The following is a 25,017-nucleotide window of genomic DNA, read 5'->3' on the forward strand; positions in this document are numbered from 1 at the left end:
TGTGACAAAAATACGGGCTTAACCATCCTAGCCATTTTTTTTTGCCCGTACGAAGGTCGGGCTTAAGGGCTAGGTGGTTAATATTGCTCCTGATTACATTTTTTCTACTTATGTCAACAGAAAATCTACACCAATTAATTCCATTCAATTATGAAGGAATGTTGGAATCCTAAATTGTTATTGGTAATACATTAAACTAGGAGTACATTTTTTTAATTTAATTCTCAATCTAATGAAATTATCCCAGCATAATGGAAAATAGTGTAAATTAGAACATTTTTCTTTTAATTTAAGTATTTGCAAAAGTTAAGTTTTTTTTTTAAAAGAAGACTTTCAGACTTTATAAACAAATCCCCTATAAATCTATAAAGGATTTTTTTTTTTTGTTCATAACAAATCAAGCCTATCTTGCGAATTGTGAGCAGATTATAAATATACTTTTAGCATTCTCTTGGAATAACAAACATTTGATTATGATCAATTATTGTATTGCATAAATATTGTATATATAATAACTAATAATATAATGGGATAATTAAATGCTCTAATAAGTGCACTATTGCTGGCCACAAGATGGAATTTTGATCTCCATGTGACATGTTCTGAAACAACCTGTCTGACAGCTCTGAGCTGTCAAACTAGATAGATAAATGTAGCTACAGGACAAGCCACTTGGTGTTAAGGAGTATAAACAGAGACTCTTTCTAATGGTATTTGGAGAGTAAGGGAATCTTGGTGTATACTTAAGTATATAAATGCTGATCAGATGTACCTGCACTTATATACACTTTACGATTGAATAGGTTAGGCCAAAATAACTAACTTCATACTGAAGCAATCCAAAGCAACCTGTCACAATTTCCCTTTCAGTGTAATACCTTAACATAGTAAAATGAATATTCATTATTGAAAAACAAACCTGTGTGGAGAAATAGATATTTTATAAATTACTGTAGTCAGAATTTTTTTTTTGTGCTCAGTAACACCTAAGCTGGTGGCAACTAAAACTTTTACTTCTTTCTATTGGAATATTCTTCTACATCACCACTATGCTCAGACCATTACCTTGAAGTATGCACTAAATAGTCTGCAAAAATATAAGTCAATCACTATCCTGACATTTTTGCTTCTGTGCCTCCCACACCAGTTGTCAAAAAACTTGTCATCTTTGTCATCTTACCTAGTTTTCCCACCTTGCTCTCCTCTGAGCTGTAAGCCCACAGACAGGGTTCTTTCAATACACTTTCATCAGTGAAGCTGGGTGATCCAGCAAACCTGGAATGGATCTGGTCCAGAACTAAAAACATTTGCTAACAATTAGCAAATGACTTAAGAAATCCATTCCAGGTTTGCTGGATCACCCAGCTTCACTGATGAAAATGTATCCTGTCCAGCCTTGGAGAGGTTTAAGAAATCAGCCCCAACAGGGTTTTTGTGTTTGTTGTAGTGGTACTACCCAAGCATATAACTACATTGTTGGGTGTTATTTTATACTTGACATACTATTGGACCACTGGACATTAAATGTAACTTCATTCTCTATAGATGTTTAAAAACATTTACAGTAATAAACACAAAAAAAGCACAGTTTTTTTTATTTGTGTCCTATATAACCACAAATTCCAATAATTTTGCAGAAATATGGTTTTCCATAGCCTTATTCATTAACCTTTGGGGTTATATGAAAACAGCAAGGAGAAGGCTTTTCTCCTTTTTACAATTTATCAGGGACAGGCAGCCTTAGAGAAGCTAAGCAACATCAATAAATTCCTGATCTTGTCTGAAAAAGAAGGCTAGCAGTGTTTACTGGGAATGCATGGCTAAATCCTTTCTTCAAGCAGTATATAGACTCAAAGTCACACTGCTCCATTCCATATCATACTGATAATTTCTCAGACAGAGGCAGCCAAGCAGACATCCATGAAGATGCATTTCCAAATAAAATGCATTTTTCAGTTTTGTGTGGTCATCAAATTCCATTCTTAAGCTACGTACACACTTCCAATAATTATCGTTGGTAAATGAACGACAAACGATCCTGCACGATATCGGCGAACGATCGTATAGCACCGATCCTGTACATGCAGATAACGACACGATCGTTCGCAGATATTGTACACACAATAGATGCGATCGTTTGAGCGATACAGGAAGTGACGTGCACGACAGGAAGTGAACGAACGTTCGTTCATCACGCATGCTCAGACCATGGACGATCAATGAACGACCGTACACACGATAGATGGTAAACGATCGTCGTCCAATCCGATCCGCCGGTCCGGTCGTTCATTTCCAGCGACTATTCTCGTTCGTCGGCGTCGTTGGTTACTTTTTTTACGAACGATTTTTGACCAATCGATCGTTCGTCGTTCGTTCGTCGTTCATTTCCAACGATAAAAATTGGAAGTGTGTACGCAGCTTTACAAACTAAGCATTTCCCTGTCACTGAGAATATGTAGCAAAAAGATGAAAAGCGCAGTTCATATATTTCTTGATTTTAAAAAGGCATAATAAGGCCAGAACATGGAAGACCCTACCTATATCTATTGCTCATATGCAAATACTGCCAGCAGTGAGCTGCATAGCAGCTCGACCTATTCATGTCCCTACCATCTCCAAAGAAAGGCCTTTTTCTTCATCCGGTAAAATCAGCAACTGTTTCTACCTCATTATTTTTTGTTGAGTAAAGCTATTTTTTTTTTTTTGCCACATGTACCAAAAAAATCAAAGTATTATTGGTGCTTGTGGAGCAGCATAGAACAATGCTTAGGGCTAATTCACACTGGTAGTGAGGTTGCGGTGCAATTACTCATGCCAGGAAACGCTGTTGCTTGGGGAGATGCTGTTTGTAGCTTTTCCCTATAGCAGCCCCACATGTGCGGACGTTGCTTATTTTTCTTTTTTTTTTTAGAGCACTGGTGCTGTGTGAGTGCTGGGTGGCGAGCATGGTGTCAGGCACAGTGATCTGTGCAATGAAGATGAAGATGTGAACCTGCCCTTAAAGAACTATAGGCAAACCAAAATACAAATGCAGCAACACTACTTAATGTACATGTTAGTCTTCATTTGTAATAAATAACACTGGATAAAAGATTTGAACACATTTTTTGTTCACTTCAATTTTCAAGCTTATTTACACTAAAATAGGTATATGCTGATTCTGAAAGTGCAGTCAGTTTTTTTATCTACTGCTTATAATAATGCGATTACTGTACTGCGGATTTGTACAGACTATTTATTTACTTGCAAGACAAGTGTGGTCAGAGGTTGTGCGCGGCTCTACTTGAATGTGAAAGTGAATAAGCAAAATTTATTTTTCTACATACACACGTATTTCTTTTCTTTCAGATCATGTCTGGCTCTGCTGTTTCTTGTCGTAAGTGCCTAAACAACCCTGATTCACTTTGTTATATCTGTGGCAGTTTAACCATTCCCAATCAAAGGGCGAACATCAGCATATTTGTAGAGCAAGCTTATTTGGCATATTTCAAAGCTAAACTTGGTGATCAAGATAAGTCTTGGGCCCTTTGTAGAGTGTGCAGTGTGTAGGGGGTTTATGGATGTGGACAAAGGGAACAGGTGATAAGATGCCATTTGGTATACCAATGGTTTGGTGAGAGCCAGGATATTGTTTCAGTGACTGTTACTTTTGTATAGTGAAAACTTCAGGATATAACAAGAAAAATAAATGTAACAGAGTATCCTAGTCTACCATCAGCCAAAAACACGCAGTGGCTCATTCAGATGAAATCCTAGTGCCGGTTTTCGTTACACTACCCTCTCTTGAAGAACATGATTATGGTGATGAACTAGGTGACAACAATGATGAAGAGTTTGAAATTGAAGAGGACTCTGTTCATAGGGGATTTGATCAGCATGAGTTCAGTGATTTGGGACAATTGAATAAGGCTTTGGAACTCCTAGCATCAAGACTGCGTGAGAAAAACTTACTTGAAAAAGGAACAAAGGTATTGTACTTTCGAACCAGAGAAATTGCATTTCTGCAGTACTTTAGAACTGACAGTGGCTTTGTGTATTGCCATAACATACCTGGTTTAACCCCCTAGCAATGCAATTCTGTCCAAATTGCATGGAAATTTATTTTACATTGTAGGCTAAAATTCTTAGGCATAACTCACCAAAATATGTCCAAAACTTAATAATAAACTTTAAATAAAAAAATCTGTTAAAAAAAATGTTAAACATGTAATTTAGCCATACAGTAACTGGTATAATATAATATAATTATATATATATATATTATATGAAAAGTTATTTGTATTGGACTCAATACAGCTATTTTGTAGTGAATCCAATACAAAATTATTTGAATTTCCCGCTGATCCTCTCACCCACACCAACATCACTGGGAAACCCCGGAGATCGTCTCTACACTTCGCAGCTGGAGGAGAAGGACGTGTCCCCAGGACCTGCGGGGACAAGCAGGACACTGACGGAGCAAGGTAGATGGGGTTTTTTTAAGTTTAATGCAAACCCTAGTGTGACTTGGGATTACCGCTTGTGACCTGGAAAATCCACCACGAGTCACATTCGGGAATACCGCTAGGGGAGTTAATGGTGGAATTGGGAATTCCAATCTATAACTCAACTGAATGGCAACTATTCATCGATAGCTCAAAGTGTGGCTTAAAGTGTGTCCTCCTCCACAACAGCAATAGGTTTGGGTTAGTCCCAAATGACCATTCAGTTTCTCCTTATGAAGAATATGCAGACCTAAAGAGAGTCATTGAGTTGTTGCAATATCACTAACACAATTGGGTATCTGTGTTGACCTTAAAATGGTATGTTTCCTTCTTGGTCAGCAATGCGAATACATCAAGTATCCCTGTTATCTGTCCATGTGGGACAGTAGAGCTCTTGAGAGGCATTGGGTGCAAAGGAATTGGCCTCCAAGATCTGCCCTAAAACATCGAGCATCAAGGTGCATTTTCTGCATAGCCATCTTTCTAACTTCCCAGAAAACCTTGGTGCAGTCAGTGATGAGCAAGGTGAACGATTCCACCAAGATTTGAAGGTCATGGAAGGACGGTATCAGGGTAGATGGGATGTACATATGATGGCTGACTATTGTTGGAGCATCCGGCGGGATTGTCCTAACACTGAGCACTCCAGGAAAAGCTATAAGCGTAAATTTTTACCTTAACCGCTTACCCAATTAATTTTCAAATGTTTTAACTTTAAAAAAAATTTCACAGAGTAACAATAAATCCTTGGTATGAACAAAAGAAATTTAAATAAACAGTATATTCAAGTTGTTATTTCATTATTTTTTCATTGTATGTCAAGTTTGTATGTTTTGTGGAGGGTACCCAGTATCGTAAAAACTGCATGTGATAGCAAAAAAACTGGGGTTATTTCTGGATTCAGCACTCAAAAATTTGTAAAAAAAAAAAAAAAAAAAAAAAAAAGTGTAAGATCTAACTAAAAATGCAATTCCCAGTGTAATGTAAAAAGGCAAAAAATACCCTTAAAAAAAAAAAAACCTAAAACATGCTCTGAAATTTTATGTTTGCCAATGAGTAGATGACATTTCTCCAATACATTCACAGTTCTATGTGAATGAACACATTCCTGGTATTCCTTTATAGGTGGCTACTTATATGTGTGCAATGAAACCAAAGATTAAAACAAATGTTCATACTGGTCAGTAGGGATAAGAATTTCCCTATGCAATGTAACTTACGTGATTTGATAGCACAGAAATTAGCAGTAACCTCTAAAGGGATGCAGGAGATGTGTCCTTTGACACAGTGGGCCTGAATACACTTTCATTAGTGGGGAGGATACACTTCCATCAGTGAAGCTGGGTGATACAGAAAACCTGGAATTAATTTCTAAAAAGTAATTTGCTAATGGTTAGCCAATTTTGCAGTTCTGGACCAGATCTATTCCAGGTTTGCTGGATCACCCAGCTTCAATGATGAAATTGCATCCTCTATAGCATTGGAGAGCTTTAATAAATCAAGTCCAGGGATGGGTATAATTATTATTATTATTATTATTATTATTAATAAACAGGATTTATATAGCGCCAACATAATACGCTGCGCTGTACATTAAATAGGGGTTGGAAGTGACAGACTAGTACAGACAGTGATACAGGAGGAGAGGACCCTGCCCTGAAGAGCTTACAATCTAGTAGGTCGGGATTGAGTTGTTTGGATGAGTAGGTTGGTAGTTCCTGGACATCCGAATTGCAGGGAAACACTAGAAGAGTTTTTAATTTTGAAGAGACTTTACTTGTCTTACTATAAGGTAAGCTTCGAATAGGATGAGATGCCGATTATAGATTAACATTGGTGAGCTATATTCAAGCACTGACCATCCTTTCATTTCTTGCTGAATTTAAAGCACAGCTCTTCGCCTGATCTGGCATCCCTACCAAAACCTGTGATATGCAGTGTCTGAGCATCTTCCAATCTGCTAAAATGGGTGGAACTCCTTGGGATAGCAAGTATTTTCTGTGGCTAAGTTTCTTCTCTTATATCTAATTCCTTTGTTATATCTGTCCTTATAACATTAAGTATCCTATGGTTTATTATTATTTGCAAATCTGTTATCTCTCCTTGTATACTTTGAAATAAACCAACGGATATTCATGTAAATGTCACAAATCATATCGGTGACATAAAAATTATGTTACAATAAATGATTCAATATCCTCATTTTGCCTGAATTCTGGGGTGCATTCAAAATGTGAGACTTTCCTGCTAATCATTCCACATTATCTGATCAAATTGCAATGTATTGCGATTGTCAAAAAAAAAATCTGATTCAGCCTATAATATATATATATATATATATATATATATATATATATATATATATATATATATATAAATAATATATACACACACACACACAAACACATGTATACAAACACACCCAACCAGGTGATAGCACGTAACTAAAATATATATTTAGAAGATGAATAACAAAAATGTATTAGCACAGTATACATGAAGAGTATAGTACACATGAAAAGAAAAAAAATTCTCATATTCCATTGATCAGCTTCACAGATTTGCTCTTGCATGACAGATCACTATGCCCCATGTACAGAATACAGAGCGCCCATTAAATTCCCTTTGTCACTCACACTGCCTCAATAATTGGTACATACATTATTTATGTGTGATATTTACCATAACAATCTAATGAGCTTACCTGATAAGATGAGCAGCTAAACACAGCTTCAGAGTTTAATTAATTAATACTTTTACACTAACAGAAGCATCCTAATGTCACTATGGAATGAATAGAGCTTCAATTATTTCACTTAATCAAACTACAGCTTTATGGGGAGAAAAAAACCCTGCAAGACAACTATAGGCCATTGGGATCTTAATTATGGACACCTACTTTGGTTGTGTAAACATTAAGCAGAATCAACAGAAACTGCCTATTTTTCATAACAAGTGTCAAGTCGACAGCTGTACTGTTCTATTAAAATAAAACTTATACACACAGAAAAAATACTGCAGGGCTAGTATTCTTTTTGACGTAAGTTACAGTAAACATTTTTACCAACTTACTGGGAACTTCAATATAAGGCATGAACCAGGATAGGGATATCCAAGTATTTAAAACATTCTTACCAAGCAATACAATTACCTTTCTAGCTAAAGGCACCATGGGACAATTAATTCTCAATATTCAGAGCAGAATGTCAATAATCTCACCACTTTAACTTTTATTTCAATGTTATTTAAATCTTAGGACTGATCTCAAAAAGCAAAACTTCCTAAAAAAATGCTTTATTCTTCCACATAGAAGTGTAAAGGATCATAAAGACTAAATGTGGAAAGGATCTGATAAGGCAAGTATTGAAGTGAGTCCAAGTAAATTAATCATCACAGAGTCGTTACAGGTTCAAAATTTCATACTGCAAGTAGTTAAGGGGAAAGGGTCTGGGGGGAGGGGTAATATTCTTTAAAGGTTACTAAAAAAAAGGAACTAAAAGTGTACCTTCCATTCTAAAAACAAATAAAGAAAATACTAAAATTTTAAAATTTAGGGAAAAGATATCATTACAATATCCACATCAGATGAGCAATAAGAGGTGCAGCTGTTATACTTTGCATAATGATGTAGGCTTGTTTTTCATGATCAACAAAGGCCTTATTCCTTCCAGCCAAAATGCATATAACAGAACTATTTTCCTACAGTAATTTACAAGCCTGGCTTTTACCTTACCATAAAGCAGTTAAAACCTTGTAGAAAAAGGTATGCAAATCTCTTCTTCTGAAACATTCACTGGTTTGCGGTTTAGATTACACAATAACTAGGCTGCCAGAACATTTTTTTTGTTGTTGTCAAAATACGTTAAAAAGCCAACTTCGGAATGAAAAGAATATCCTAGAGAAAGCTAATTACTTTTATACTAAATCAACAAATAGAAGCAAAATGTGAAAGCTCTGCTTGCTACCCTGCAATAATTGTCAAGCTGATTATAACGTTGCAAACACCACTAAAATACATAGCAAGGGAGGGCCTTCCCCTATGTTTACTGGCAATAAAAGAGACAGCTGAAACACAAATCTGGCAGCTTTAAAATGGTCCACCTCACAGTTACCTGTATATTACAAGCAATGTTTCATCAATGGAAATTTAAATGTATGTTTGGAAGGGAAATTAAAAAATGTATAATTTTGAGGTAGGATCCACTTAGCAGAATATGCAAAAGCTGCAAGTCAGATAAAAGCAGACTCTTGGCAAAACAGGGGGTAGTGTATTGGTAAGGTGTGTTTGGGGTACAATTAACAATGAATGAGAACTTAATACCACAAAACAAATAAAATAATAAACTAGGTATTACATATTGGACTTTTATAACAGGAAACCTCTGGGCCAGACCTCACGGGAAGAACTAAAATTAAATTAGGATGGGTTAAATGGACCAGTACGCTATACAATATTTTTGTTTTCAGAAATAGAAAGAATAAAAAAAGGTGTTTAACAATTTCACCTGTTATTGCTTTTATGGACCAGAGCAACACTGACATTTCTACAATGGTCCTGTTTAACCTCCCCAGCGGTAAACCCGATTGTGACTTGGGGTAGGAAAAAGATGCTGCAAGCGGTAACCCCAAGTCACACTCAGGGTAGGTAAACCTATGGGAAAAGATGGTAAATAAAGCGCTTACCTGATCCGCTGGCGTCCTCCTTCACGATTCTCCTATTCTTTCTTCCTCCGGCCGCTCTCCCTTGCACCCGATGAGTCACCGGGGAGTTCCCGGTGGCGTAGGTGCATGTGGACGTTCCATTTGGGGCGGGAAATTCAAATCTATTTGTACTGCATTCAATACTAAATACCTGTATTAAATGCAATACAGTGGATTTATATGTGTAAAAGCAGTACATAATATGAGTATAATATTTATTTTTAAAAAAAAATGATTAAATATAATATAATTTTTTTTTTTATTAATTTATTTTATTATTTTTATTTTGACATGATTTTGTGTTTCAAAATGTATTATACCCATACTACTATATTATACTGTAAACTAAATTTTCATGAAAAACAATGTACTGCTTTTAGACATATAAAACCGGACAGTAATGAACCATCCAGGATGATAATAGACGAGTACTTTTTATAAAGATACACTGAGACTTAAATAACTTATCAGGGGATGTAAATTAACTGGAGTTGAAAGAATAAATGATTAAATAGGTATTTCCTCCTGGTAATATTTGTACTCTTCATTGCACCTGCTGTGCAAAAGATAATATAGATGCTTTAACAGAAATGACCAAAGTGTTTTGCACATAGAAAATATATTTTCTAAACATTTGCAGCAGGAGAGCCTAGAAGTAGCACTAATGCCATGTGTTTGTGACCATGGGTTAAACTTATGAAGTCACAGAGAGTCAAAGAAACATAACACACACACCCAAACCTTTATTGTGCTGTTGTGTGCATATAAAAGGCTTTAAACAAAACTGAGAGATGGTCAAAAGAAATAATAAAAAGTGTGTGTGTTTATATATTATACACAAACGCACAAATATATTCTCGTTCAAGTCCATGTACAGGTAGTCCCCAGGCTTTGTACGAGATAGGGACTTTAGGTTTGTTCTTAAATTGAATTTGTATGTAAGTTGTATGTAATTTAAAAAATGCAATTAGGACAGATGTTTGTCTCAACGTGTTATTAGGCAGCATGGTGTCAGTTACTGTATAAAATCCTTACTGTGAGTTAATCACAAAGTCGTATCTAGGAGTCATCTGTCATCCATATGTCGGATGTCCTTAACTCGGGGACTGCCTGTATAGCAATTTGTGAATTTTAGTAAGGTTTAATGGTAAAGAGTTTAACAGGCTAGTGCAATATACAGAAATTCATTCACAAATTAAAATAATAATGCATACACTTCGAAGCTTGCAAAATACTTTTTATATGGGGCAGTAAGATGTAAGTGATGAGGTCTTTGTAATAAAAAAAAATTAAAAGCACCACTCACCATGCCAATACAGAACAAAATAAACAATAGTAGCCATGGGATGTCAGTACAACTATGCTCCTCCAGTGGTCTCCAGTCCCTCTTAGAGCTCTGAAAATCAAAAAGACAAAAAAATTAGAAGAATCTTCACAAAATAATGGAACATTCTATTAAATTTCAGAGTAACCAGCAATTTGCATAAGCTAGATCTAATATTAGGGGTGCTGGAAAAAGGTGCAAAGTTAGATTCCCGGTCTTATACCTAGAGCCCTTAGTGTCCTACACACAAAGAAAAACCTCTGCAAAATGACTTTCCTTTAATAAAACCTAAATGTTACATGTCATAACCCAAACAGTGTTAAAAGCAAGATTCATTCGTTTTCAAACGGCATCACAGTTTTAACGTGCAGTATCAAGACTATTGGAACAAATTGGTCGATTTATTTTAATACAAAAAAACATTACACACATTTATATGGTCTCTGAAAAACCAAGCATTCAAGGTTATAGATGAAGCATATATTACAGGAAAAAGCACATTACAGACACCAAAAAAAATCTCCATTTATTTGTGTCAGTGTTGCATGTTAACAAAAATGATTTCACTGATTACTAAATGAAGACTGGGTACAGTCACTACTAAATAAAGTAATCTGCTCTACTGGGCCCAATTACTGTTGTTAAACACAGGCTACCAAGGAAAAGAGCTATTTGCTTTATTGGTTCTGACTATATTAGCGCAGTGGCGAAAAGGGCTTCAAGGCGGTCATTTAAACTCGTCAGGGAAAACACAATTGTAAACACTGCAGATGTAATAAATGTTTCTGCTGTAGGTACTGCAGCAACCATCCACAAAGTACCAAGTACCTTTCTTGCTTTGAGTCCTTTAGTGGAAAAGTGCTCTGAATATTCTAATAAAATTCTCAGGAAACAGATCTGCTAAAATGTTTGTCTGTGAAAAACTTAAACCCTTATAGTATTCCACAAGATATCTCTCTTGTAGTTGACTTGGTCATGTTCAGGCTTTCCGCTCAACAACTGTTCAAAGACGATACTAGCTGTTTGAGACGTAAAGACCCATTTACTAAAGACGGTCTAGCTTTTACACTCGTCGCCTTTAGTACATCAGCCTCATAGAATTGTATTGTAAGAAAGAAATGTAAAACACAAGCACTATGTGGCTCTACAAAAGCAGATAGTAGTGCCTCAGGTGTTTTGGCCTTTACCAAGTAAAAAAAAAAAATCATGTTGGTTGCTGTAGGAGATGTCACTTGGCCCCCTGTCTGTTATAGCACAGGACAGAAAGTGCTCTGGATAACAGGAAAAACACAACAGAGATCAACTTGAACTTACTAAGAAAAAAAACTTTGCATGCAGAAACACAAGTTTAAACAAAAGCTGATGAATAACTTTTCAGTTTAAATATTATATATACATGAAACTGATTAAAAGAGATACTATAAAACCAACAGAACCCAATGAGAACTTTAATACATTCAGCATAATCTCCTGAATATTATACCACTATGGAGAAACTTTTTTGACTACAAAGTGGAGTGGCTATGAGCTTTGGTCCAGGAGCTGCAACACAATAGGACTTTGCCTGTCCATCTTTAAAGACAAGTGTTGAGATGCAGCATGCATTCCATTTTACAAAGCATAATAATCATCACAGGAGACTCCCTTAGCTGTCAAGCTATTTTGTTTTCAATCTGTAACCTAAAACACAGGTGTACAAATACAGAACTCAAATACAGGTCCTCTCCTCCTCCTGTGTCAGTATGGGTCATTTGCAACCCTTATTTATTGTACAGCACTGCATAATATATTGGCGTTATATAAATCCTGCTTATTAATAATAATATTAGAAATAATAATAACTCTTGTTCAGAGTCCTTAGTTGAAATGTGAAATAAGACATGGCTAGGAAAATGTTAATTTCACAATAAGATTACTCTGAAACAAAGCCAAGACTACATGAAGGAACCTTTTATTTCATACAAATGATAGCTTGGTCACTTTATTATTATGGATAAAGGTACTACTGTACTATATTAAAACTTCCCAGTATTTTTCTGCATTTTCTGCAAAGTGGCCACCTTCATCGTACTTTTGATTTCTAAAACCACTAGTTGAACTTGTTATAGTTTGTAATAACACCACTTTAAACTACAAACATATGTGTGTTATTATTCTGAATAATACCACCCTAAACATGGGGAACAACCGCTTTTGCCTAAAATATTCCTACTTTCTCGAATTGCCTTTCTTTCCCCAGCTCTAGTAGTCATCTACATTTACATGCAGAAACACAGTTTTTGTACACAAGTATGCATTGCCTATTAGTCTTTACTGCATTTTTTTGAAGCTATAAAGAATAGAAGTAACATGAGAAATGGTTCCTAAAGACCTCAATTTTTTTTCCCATGGGTATCATCATTACTGAAACTCCCTGTTTCTAAGCCTAGCAATATGCAGTTTACAGATATCTTAATACTCACATTCACATTTTATTATTCATGACCACATCATTCTGAATATGCAACCACTGATTCATTCATCTGTCGCAGCCTCATGTAAATGAAGCCGTATTCCTCAGGAAGGTACGTTGACCGATACAATATGAATGGCAAGAACCTGAAGCCTAATCTTTAGGCACAGCAAAAAGTCATGTCCAGTCCCGTAGAGATAATAGGGGAATCAAAGTTTAAATGAAAATGGAAAGCAGAGATTTTAGGTTTCGCAAAAAATCATTAGGCATTCATTTAAATTTTGGATTTTAAATCTTAATCCTGTTTTTGGTTAGCAAATGGGATGGAAAATTGAACAGCTGGCCTGCTTTTTAAAAAGGTACAGACTATGGGGCAGCCATTCTGATCCTTGGTTCTGTTGAGTGACCTGAAACAAGTGTGGAGTCCCTGAAATCTGCAAACAAATTACAGGTAGTCTCACGGTTACATACAAGATAGGGACTGTAGGTTTGTTCTTAGGTTGAATTTGTATGTAAGTCGGAACATGTACATTATTTTAATAAATGCAATTAGCACAGATGTTTGTCTCAACATATTAGGCATTGAGGTGTCAGTTACTGTATAAAATCCTCACTGTGAGCTAATCACAAACAAAGCAAAAAAAAAAAAACTTTTTTGATATGCAAAAAGAAACAACTGCAGAGTTTGTCATTGAAGAGTTACACCTCAGCTGTGTTTAGCAAAAGATTTCTTCTGCAAGTCATGCAAACTGCCCCCTACCCCCATCAAACCTCTGTCCTGCACACCAATGAGCAGGGAAGCCCGTTTGTATCTAGGTGTCATCCCTCCGTATGTCGGATGTCCTCAACTCGGGGATTACCTGTACTCACTAGGGAGGGAAGGATCAGATAAAAAAGCTCCTAAATCTGCTCTTTTTAAATATAAGTAATGGCCACTCCTTTTTAGCTGAAATGCAATACGGATGGATCAGCTGTGAACAAGAGATTATTATTCGATTTTTAAGCATATGATAAAATGTTATAAAGATCTTATAGTATTTAGATTGTTACATAGCTTATACTAATCACTGTACAATACAGTATTATAAATTAGTTATTAGTTAGAAATAATTTGGTTACAACTTTAACCTCCTGGGTCTGTGTGAAAATTCTTTAGGTTTGTGTCAATGGAATTGGTTAGAGATGATTTTGAAAGCACTCATAATTCATGAACAGGTGTATTTAGCTTGCATCAAGCAGGTTTTTAACTCCCATAAGCTTTTACGGGAAACCAAATCCTACTTGAATTGAACAAAAGCCCATTGACACAAGCCCTAATTGTGAATGCAAAGTTAAAAAAAATGGCATCACTGAGACAGAAATACAAGCATTGTTGGCAACAGATGCAACTTTCCCACCCCTCTCTATAAAACAGAGCAGATTAAGCAGTTGGATGTCACTTATCATAATAGAGTTCAGGTACGACCCTGGCACATGTCAAAAAACAGGTACCGGGATTGTGAGAAGGGTAAGGGGTGCTTCACTTTACTGTTCATACTGGTTTATGAAATATCAGATGAATAGGTGACATTTCAGAATTTCAGCTGCAGATGTTCAAACATGAATGAAGTGTTGTGCTCTGAATAGTTCGGGTTTTGGTCACCAGATCTGGAAATACCACACCTGCAGACAAGCTCAGCCACAGATTTGGGTCCAAAGCATTTCCCACACAGCAAAACATTCATCATATGAAATACCAGCTCCAACTATTGTAAAAGGAATATGCTGTAAGCCACAGAAGGTTTACCTATTGCCCACTAACTGCTTTAATGTTAACTACTTCCTCTACCTTGGAGTAAACAGAAAAGCCGACTCCCTGGTATACGGTTTACCAAGAGAAAGACAACACCCAATATAAATAACTTTGTCTGCAGCATTACCACTTCTTTCAGACTTTTAACACAGTTTCTCAGTGGTCCTTGCACAAATAACCATTTCATTGGCTTTTGGAATTCATTCACTATATATATGTGCAGTATTAAGGACAGTTATGGCCGCATGTTAAAGCGTACCTAAACGCAACATTTTTGCTTTACATAGAAAGGTAGACAACCCTTCAAAATAAGGTAAAAATGTTGTTGTTGACTTTTTTTTTTATTGCAACACCCTAGGTAATCGAGCTTTAATGGGAGCGCAGAGCCTCCCAGGATACCTACGTCACGCATCCTGGGAAGCTCTGGCTGCTCCTTCTGCGCATGCCCAATATTCAGGCAATTTTCTTCCTAGGAAATGCTCAGTAAGATCGGCACTCTCTTTTTACCCCCTTCACAGCGTCACCCGGGTGACAAACTAAGAATACTGAGGAAAAAGAAGGAAGTGAAAAACAAAGATGGCGGCGCTTGGCGCTTCCTCACCACTGGGACGAAGAGGAATTCCAGGACAACACAAGACCGAATAGAGGGAAGGACCAGCACCATCGAAGGACCTTTGGGATTAAAGGTAAGTATGATTTTTTTGTTTTTAGTTTAGTTTCGCTTTAAGACATGTGAATGGCACACATTGCAATACACACTGCTTACAAAGATTCATCTGAAGTGTGAACTGTAACAACATGACAATTTAAACTAATTTCCAAATGGTCAAAAATATTTCCCTTCTGCTTATTAGCAGTGCTTTTTTACTGAAACTAGTACCAAGGCTAAGTCTACATGGACTGTTTCCCCAGCATTACACCCAAGTGTTTCTATTCATTTCAATGGGCCAGTTCACATCTGAGTGTTTTCCTGATGGGCTAAAAAAAAAAATGAATCCTGCAGCATTTGGTAAGCGTTAAAATGTCCATTATTGCACAAAAACACTTTGGGAAGCGTATTCCCTTTTATCCCCTAACTCTACTTATGCCACATATCTTGGTTTAAAAATGCTTAAAAGGCTATTTGGGCATTTAAATGCTTAAAAATAATCTTAGCCTAAATGCACTATGCCAGTCTGTGGAATGGTTAAAGACAGGTCAGAAAAAAATGTGTAGCCACAAGGTTTTAATCAGGGGTGTCAAACTCAGGCCTGCGGGCCAAATCTGGCCCACCACGTCCTTTTTTGGCCCACAAAGGAATCCTAAATATGAATTGCAGCTCCCTCTTTTAGTGAAGAGGGAGTTCCAGCCACTCATAACATTAAGCCCTGTATTGGACTGTTTTCTTGACACAGGGAATTGTAGTAGCGGTGCCATTTCAGTTTCAAGTTTGGCCCCCAACTTTGTCTAAGTTTTTAATTTTGGCCCACTGTGTATTTGAATTTGACACCCTTGGTTTAAATGATAAGTGTAATCGTGACAGTAATACTAACTCATTATAAAATGTTTTATTCTGCAGTTTGCAGTAAATACACAAACATGTTTAGTCGTTTGTTAACTTCTACAAAATTACTAGTTGCTAAAATAAATGTAATGACTGCATGTTTAAAATAGATTTTTGTTTTTGCTCTTTTCACTTAGCAGCTTTCCTGTGTTAGTTATGCTGGCTACATACATGGAAAATGTAAAGTTACAGCCTTTCCTTTAATCTTGGACAGCTTGTGCCAGCCAATTTCCTGTACTTATTTTAACTACATTTTTTACCCTGATTTCACTGTATACTAGGAGTCTTACAATGCCCCTAAAAAGTGCAGTAATCCAGATTTACAGCCCTCCTCATTGCCTGACTGATTGACGTCCAGCATCATCTAGCCTTTTCCTCCTCCCCGGCTTTACTATCCCTGGCCATTCCCTTCAATCACTGGATTGTCATTCTTTCAGTCATGGAGGCTCAGCCTCACATGTGGGTATTACAAAAAGTTCTGTTTCTGCTATGTACAACACCTAACTAACCTCTCACACCAGCATGTGGAGATGTCACATGGTCTAAGATAAGGTTTTTTTTTTTAAATGCAACACAACAAAAAAATGTGTTGCACACCTATTTGCCCAGGAATAGGAGCACAGAAGGAAACCTTTTATTGATAGGGGGGAAAAATTGCCGATCCCAGCCATGCACAGTGAGATCGGCAAGTTTTTTCCCAATCTAAGTCACCTAATCTCGCACCTGCACAGTGTGAGATCGGATGACGTAGGAAGAACGTGGAAGAAGAGAAGATGTCGGCGCCTGGCGTCCCTCTGCACCGGGTTGAAGACAGATACCGGGACGGCGCGGGACCCAATGGAAGAGACCTCCCGACGGATAGACTGATCTGCAGGGTTGAAGGTAAGTGTGATTTTTTTTGTTTTGGCTGTACTTCCACTTTAAACATATAAAGACTCCACTCCCACTAACATTTTTTTAATGCAGTTTTTTTCAGGGTTCCTTTAGAGATTGCCAGGGGTTCCGTGAGCAATTTGTGACTCTAGGTCAGTTTAAGTGACACCAATGATCTTTTTGTAAGGGGGACACTCTTCTTCCTACTTGCTAGTAATATAAGAGGCATTCTTCCTACTGATCTCAACACTAATGTACTGTATGCTGTGAATATAGTAATTATAGCAGAGCTTCCCTTATGTTAAAAAGGTTGAGAAACACTGTTTTAATGTTTTATAGATATCCTTGAAACTTTTTTTTAACAGAACCCTTGAACTGTTAGGAAAAGTTGCCAAACGATATCTAGTTAAAATGTAATGACCAACATTCGGCCCAATACACATGTGCATTTGTGTTTCTTGAAGATCGGTCTTTGACTATTATGGAAAACTAAACATAAAATACACTGATCAAAGTGTATGTCAAACACATTTGAGACATATGGCAAACACAATGCAGGTGTACACTGGTTCTGAGACAAGGGTCTGATGCTCCTTCTTACCTATGTAGCTCATAATCACTCAATTTTCTACTCACATCACAATGCAGACTTTGTCAGCTGCAATCAAGAACAACCTCCGTCTCTGTTTTAACTTGCAAAAAAACGTACAAAATGACGTGTCAATACATTATAGCCGAAGTGGCAAATGCAAAAAAAATAAACAGCGTTTTGGTTAAGCCTAAACATTTTAACTGCCTCATAAACGGAGATTTGCATGATAACCAAAACAGCTAGAAGCAGAGTTTTTTTTTTTTTCATTTTAGGTTGCTACCTAAAGTAGACCTCCAGTCTCACACATTTTTGTCTTATGTGCTTTGTCTCTGTAGCTTGGTAGAACACTCCGGTGCTCTTTCATTGCTCTATGCCCTCCCCATCATATTGTATGCCTCTTTTTGGTTGAAAGGCAATGAGGAAAGCACACTTCCTGTCTGGTGATTTTCAGCCTCCAACAAGACTCACTAAATGTCAAAGATACACACACTGCTGCTGTATATAAAAATAAATTGCTGTATAATGCTGTTCTTCACAATACCAGTGATGTCTGTAAAGGACAAGTTTTGGGCGAATAAACATGACACTGTGCCATGTTAAAAGCTATATATCTGAACACTGAGGACTAAATGAAAGCCATCAATCTTGGTGGAGTCATAAAGCCTGATTTTTTTAAAGCTCTTCAAGGCTGGAGAAGATACACCTTTATCAGTGAAGCTCATTGATCCAGCAAACCTGGAATGGAACTGGTCAAGGATTCAAAACATTTGCTAGCTAATATCGAAATACTTTGAAGAAATTCATTACAGATGTGTTGGATCACTCAGCTTTACTGATGAAAGTGTATCCTCTCCAGCCTTTCATAAATCAAACTCAATCTAATTCAAGCTGAGTGCTTTCCACATGAATAAAGCATTTGTAGATCAGTGAAGGATGCCAGGATAAGCTGGGTATCCGGGCATCCCATGGGAAGATAGTGGTGCCCACAAAAGACTAGACCAAGGACAGGTTAATGTAAGTAATAGTTTTTTTTTTTTTTACTTTAATAAAACAATGAAAGAAGCTCAATAATGTAACGGATTTAGTGGCCTGAATAACTAGGTGACTATATATTTACCAGCCACATAATATGTACCTAAGTCACATTTTTTCATGGTATTTTAGCACTCAGTTCGGCAAATGCATAAAAAAGTCATAATAAAATAACTGCAAAATACAGTGGAGTCCTATGGAGTCCTTTTGCCCCCATACTAAAACCTGACCTGCCGATAGTCAGATTCTGACTGGAAACCAACAGCCACATTCCAAAAATCTCTAAAAAGTGAAAAGATCAATTAGGAAATCCAAACATTATTATTTGTGGTTGAGGGAAAATTTCATACTGGAAATATAAAAATTTCAAAAACAAAGTTAAAAGTGTACCTAAACTCAGAAATTTCACCTTACATAAAAGGGTATACAACCCTTTTATGTAAGGTAAAAATTTACCGATTTACCAATCTCACACAAGCGCAGTGAGATCGGCAAGTTTTTTTCCCAACCTATGTCACACAATCCCGCACCTGCGTCGAGTGATGTAGGAGGAACAACCAGGAAGAATAGGCGAAGATGGCGCCGGCTCGGAGATGGATACCAAGACGACGTTGGACCCGATGGTAGACACCTCTGGAACGATCAACTGCGCTGCAGGATTGAAGGTAGGTGTATTTTTTTAGTTTTAGGCACTTTTGAATTTAGTTCCTCTTTGAGGGTTTTTGCAAGTACATGTAATTTGTACTAAATCTGCACATAGGGTCATAAAAACATGTAATTAGCACGAAATGTAAGTGTGCTTTCCGCACCCTGGTGCAAAGGTCTAAACAAATCCAGTAGAGGTTTTATTGCTCGGGAAATACCACAAATGAATTGCTCTAGCTGTGTGAAGGTTGTGAAATATTACTATGTTTTAAATTTTATTTATATATTCAGTGCCTAACCATGTGCCATCATTGCAAGTGAGTACATGACGTCAGACATTACACCTATCACAGATGGAAGACCTATCTAGAAAACCATTGGTACATAAATAAAGAAAGCAACTAACTCCAATTTATAAAATTGAGGAAAACCAAAAGAAAGGAAGCATGGAGGCTGCCACTGCAGCCCTCCCCCACTGAAAATCCTATTTCTATCACACCGATCCATTTATCAGCAGCAAATGAAACATTTTATGAGTAACTGACATTACCAAGTTGTATAGAAGAGAAGTACATACAGGCCAGGATTTTCATATAAATAGGAATGACTTTCTTTGTAAATAACACCTTACTAATCTAATGCTGTCTGTTGGAGAAATCGTAAAAATGTGTGTGCCACCCCCCACCCCCACCCCCACCCCCCCAAAGAGTGGAGCAACACAGGGTCTCTGGTATACAAAAAAAAATGTGATGGGTAATGCAATTTTTTGATCTCCTACAGAAACAGTAGAAAAATAGTAAATTCTCCAAAGCAGACACCTGACAACTGTAAGAGGGGTACTCACTCTCTTTGTTTAAATATCCAGGCCAGGTAGTAAAGGTACATCTCCTCAATGGGGCACAGAAAAAAAGCACCTTTTTGTTTTTACACGCACTATACAAAGGCAAATTTTTGCAGAATTACGAGTTCTCCTCAACTTTTTGTGACAAGTTTGGTTAGAATTTTGGTTAACATCCTTGCTTTTATACTTTGTCCACGGTCATTGAAAAAGATAATATCGTTAACCTTATCCGAACAAAAACAAATGACCTAAAAAAGACCTAAAAAAAGAGCTAGAAGAATGTAGTAAAATAAATAAAGAAACAAATAAAGGTTTTTACAATTTTTACTAAAGTGGTGTTCTTGCAAATAGCTGCATGCCATCTGTCTTAATGACAGCAACTAGTAAATGCTTCAGCTTGTTGTCTGCATACAATACTACAACAATGGCTAAACCAAGAAGTTACAAGAATTGCTTTCAAAACCCAAGAGACTGCAAAAAAACCCCAAAAAGTACAGTATATGACCAGAGAAGAAAAAACAGAAGCAGCAAACTGTCCACTGGGAAATAAGCTCCAGAGAGAGTGTGTCAGTGTATTCAGCCGGATGGTTCTAAATGGAAAGGCTCAGCAGGCTCACATTAAGTCCTATGTGACCTGGATTTCAGAGGGGTGACCTTACAGGCAGAGACATTAAAAACACATCAGCTGATTTTACAGGTGTCATGATGAAACCTTGTTTGTACAAGCTGCAGAAATTACAGGTAAAAGCAAACTGTTTATGCACTAGTATAAATGACTACAAAATTGGGTTGGTTGCCAATACAACTCCCTGTGGTCACACAGAACACACCCAGGGATATGACATTACAGCCAAGGAGCTGACTATGTGTATAGCTGTTACAGTCCTGAACAAATGAAAAATAAACATTTGTCATACATAAGCAGCAGATTATTACAGACTACACATTTTATGTGATATAGTATATAACAAATTATGTCATAGGCTTCTTTAATACCACGGCATGCTTAGCATATGGAACAATAACCATCTTCAAGGCTCAATTACATTTTGCAATCTGAGTGCAGTATCCAACAGCTTAAGTTGTCATTTTTCAATAGTGAAGTCTTCCTATTACACTTATTATATATCTGTTTAGTTGCAGTCTGGACATAGCTTTCTAAAAGGTGTATCTTCCGCAGAGATTAAGAGTAACGCCGGTAAAACACGCAATGGCCCAGATTAATCAATCTGAGGTCAGTTAAGGTGCGCTAAATAAAGAAGAAAGGAAGAACTTATGGATTCTATATCGTGTGTTAAGGTGCCATACAAAGCCTAAAAACAGAAAATAGATCTATGGTGTTGGACCAGTGGAGGAAATGAACACTAGAAAATGACCTGATATTCTTCACTTAGATAGGAAAACAGAAAAGACCATTACCCCTCATTACAGTACACGGTGAGGACAGACAGGTCTTACATTTATCAATAAAATCTACAAAGATATCATAAACCAAGATGATATTCATTTGATCAGAAAAAATCTAAATGTACATCTACATGTCTATCCACAGTGTCAAATTTCACTGTCACCAGATCCTAGGGGAAAAGCCAATCTTTCCTGTCCTGTCTGACTGATCCCAACACCTAACAGAAAGGTTATAGAAGCAGTTTTGCACATTAATGTCAAGTAATTTAAATGCCGGCTGTGTCCATTCCCATGCTAGAATAAAAATAATGACAGCAGTTTAACAAAATCCTGGACAAGTTCTTACAATGATTGCCATTCTGTTCACAGCGTATGAATTTCCAGGTCATTTTGCAGAATACTGTAAATGTGTGACGTGAGAACATTATTTTACTAACGACCAGCTCTTTTTTTTCCCTGTTTGGTCACCTTAACATCCAACTTCAAGTTTATGGTCATAGTGCTCACAATTATCATTAAAAACCCCATCATTGTAGTGAAGGCAGAAGAGTGTGACAACAGATAGTGTCAGTGTGTCAGATGTGACAACAGCCTGTTTAAGCCAAAAGACACACAAATAAAGCCCTGTACAATGAATATTGTTTTACTGCAATAACTAGCAGAAGATTTGCCTGCTATACACTTTCATTGTGCTCGCTGCAATAACTCAAATGGCTCTATTTATAAAACAGGGAATCCTTGCATTCCCTGTTGGTAATAAATTACTGACAATGAAACACATGAACCTGGAAGATTTCCTGTTTTATAAATACAGCACAAACAGTTACCACAAATGTCATAGTTACCGGTAGGGAAGCACTGGTTACCCACTGGTCACCAATGTCAATGTTCACATTTAGAGACGCACTGGTTACCCACTTATCTCCCAAAACCAAAACCAATACCAATGTTAAGGAAAGCACTGGCTGCCCACTGGTCACCCAATGGCAATGTTTAGGGGGGAACTGGTTGCCCACTGGTCACCCACTATTAATGTTTGGGGAAGCAATGGTTGCCCAGTGGTCACCCAATGGCAATGTTTAGGGGGGAACTGGTTGCCCACTGATCAACCACTAATAATGTTTAGAGAAGCATTGACTGCCCCCTTGTCTACCAATACCAATGTTTAGAGAAGCATTGGTTGCCCCCTTGTCACCCAATACCAATGTTTAGGAAAGCAGTGGTTGCCCACTGGTCACGCAATGCCAAAATTAATGTTTAATGAAGAAGCAATGGTTGCCCCCTGGTCACCCAATACCAATGGTAATGTTTAGGGAAGCAATGGTTGCCCCCTGGTCACCCAATACCAATGGTAATGTTTAGGGAAGCAATGGTTGCCCCCTGGTCACCCAATATCAATGTTTAGGGAAGCAATGGTTGCCCACTAGTCTTGCAAAGCTTTAAGAAGCAGTGATTGGGAAACATTCCAGAAGTTGGTCAAACGTCTGACCACCATCTAGCATCTTTGTCAGCTTCTCATACCAAACATGCCTTACCTGTTTCAAGGTGCTTCAAGTGTCCGTCTGACATCTTACTGGAATGCCAGATACAAGTCCACACTTGATCAGGTACAAATATATATAGAAAAAATGACCATTCAATTGCTGCTCCCTGCCATTAAACTTGCATTGCATTGCTATTACACTCTGTAGGCTCTAAGCACACAGCCAACAAGACAAAGCAATTTATATTTTATAAAAAAGGGGACATTTATTTTAGAAGATCTGACCACTACAAACTGACCTAAAGCTTTGTTTAGTGAGCCATGATTATAATACACAGAGCTAGGGCTGTATAAAGGAGGGGCACTCCTTTAATGTTCTGCATATTGCTGGGAAAGCTTTCCTATAGCACCAACATAGTCTGCAGCACAGTACAAAGTGACATGCAGTGCTAGGAACTCCATGCAGATCCAAGTGAGTTTCTTACCTGTGTGCTGCCACAGCATCCCATTGTGCAGTGATGGTCGCCTGCCTGCAGGTTCCAACCAGCTTCCTTCTCTTCTGCCCCTTGCCAGGGGGGGTGTCAGGCAATTGGGAAAAATACCAAAAAATGGGTGGGGGGAGTAGGGAAGGAGGGAGTAACAATGCAGGAAAACACACAGAAAATACTGGAAAAACAGGAAATAAAAAGTGAGAGAGAAAAAAAAACAGCTTTGGAAGGCGGGTCAGGGTGCTGACAGAAAACTGCAGTGAATGCAGCCAGCCCTGCGAATAATTCCCTTCTTATTTTCCCTGCTTCTTCTAAGCAGGGGAAGACGAGTCCCATCTGCTACGCCTGTCACAGGCTGGCATGGTGCTGCCAGGCATGGCTCTTGTAGGAAGGGAAGCCAGGGGAGAGGGAGGGCTGCCACACAGTACAAGCCAAGCAATGCTGCTTCTCTCCTCAGCCTTCGCCTGTCTGAGAGCTCGGCTCCCTCACCGACTCTCTTGTAGTTGCTGTTTCCAGCCGGCTGGCCTTGTCTGTGGGGACTACAAACAAAGAAGGTGGGGCGATACACTGAGGGGCAGCACTGCATAGATAGACAGCTTTCAGCTCTGTGTCCCACACAAACTAGCACTGACTGCTTCCGGCATGAGGGAGGTGGGAGCCGTGTGCCTGGCAGCAGACAAATCCTTCCCAGCAACAGGAAGGCCGCTTCATTGGGTGTAAACAAGGCTCATTCTGTCCCCCTCTGCTCACTATGTTATACAGGCTCAGGGTCACAAGTCCTAGCTAGAGCTGGCTGTATACATCATTATACCTCACAGCCGGCTGTATATATCATTATACGTCACAGCCGGCTGTATACATCATTCTATGTCACAGCTGGCTGTATTCACAGCCGGCTGTACACATCATTATACGTCACAGCAGGCTGTATACATCATTATACATCATTATACGTCACAGCCGGATGTATACATCAATATACGTCACAGCCGGCTGTATACAGCATTATACCTCACAGCCTGCTTTATACATCATTATACCTCACAGCCGGCTGTATACATCAATATACCTCACAGCCAGCTGTATACATCATTATACATCATTATATGTCACAGCCAGTTGTATACATCAATATATGTCACAGCTGGCTGTATACATCAATATGCGTCACAGCCGGCTGTATACATCATTATACGTCACAGCCGGCTGTATACACCATTATACGTCACAGCCGGCTGTATACACCATTATACGTCACAGCCGGCTGTATACACCATTATACGTCACAGCCGGCTGTATACATCATTATACGTCACAGCCGGCTGTATACATCATTATACCTCACAGCCGGCTGTATACA

The 25,017-nt window shown here is 37.9% G+C and overlaps 1 protein-coding gene across 1 annotated transcript in view; it reads right to left on the reverse strand.

Moving 5' to 3' along the window:
- Nucleotides 1–24,274, reverse strand: part of SLC44A1 (solute carrier family 44 member 1) — a 67,011-nt gene extending 42,737 nt beyond the window's left edge. Inside the window, exons 1-2 of the mRNA XM_072404358.1 lie at nt 23,655–24,274; nt 10,492–10,581 (exon numbers count right to left, since the gene is read on the reverse strand). Coding sequence (XP_072260459.1) covers nt 10,492–10,581; nt 23,655–23,678 — 114 coding nt within the window. The 5' untranslated portion in view covers nt 23,679–24,274. The remainder of the gene's footprint in view (nt 1–10,491; nt 10,582–23,654) is intronic.
- Nucleotides 24,275–25,017: the final 743 nt, after the last annotated feature.

The sequence above is a fragment of the Pyxicephalus adspersus genome, chromosome 3 (assembly GCF_032062135.1).
Source record: "Pyxicephalus adspersus chromosome 3, UCB_Pads_2.0, whole genome shotgun sequence".
In the NCBI taxonomy this organism is placed as follows: Eukaryota; Metazoa; Chordata; class Amphibia; order Anura; family Pyxicephalidae; genus Pyxicephalus; species Pyxicephalus adspersus.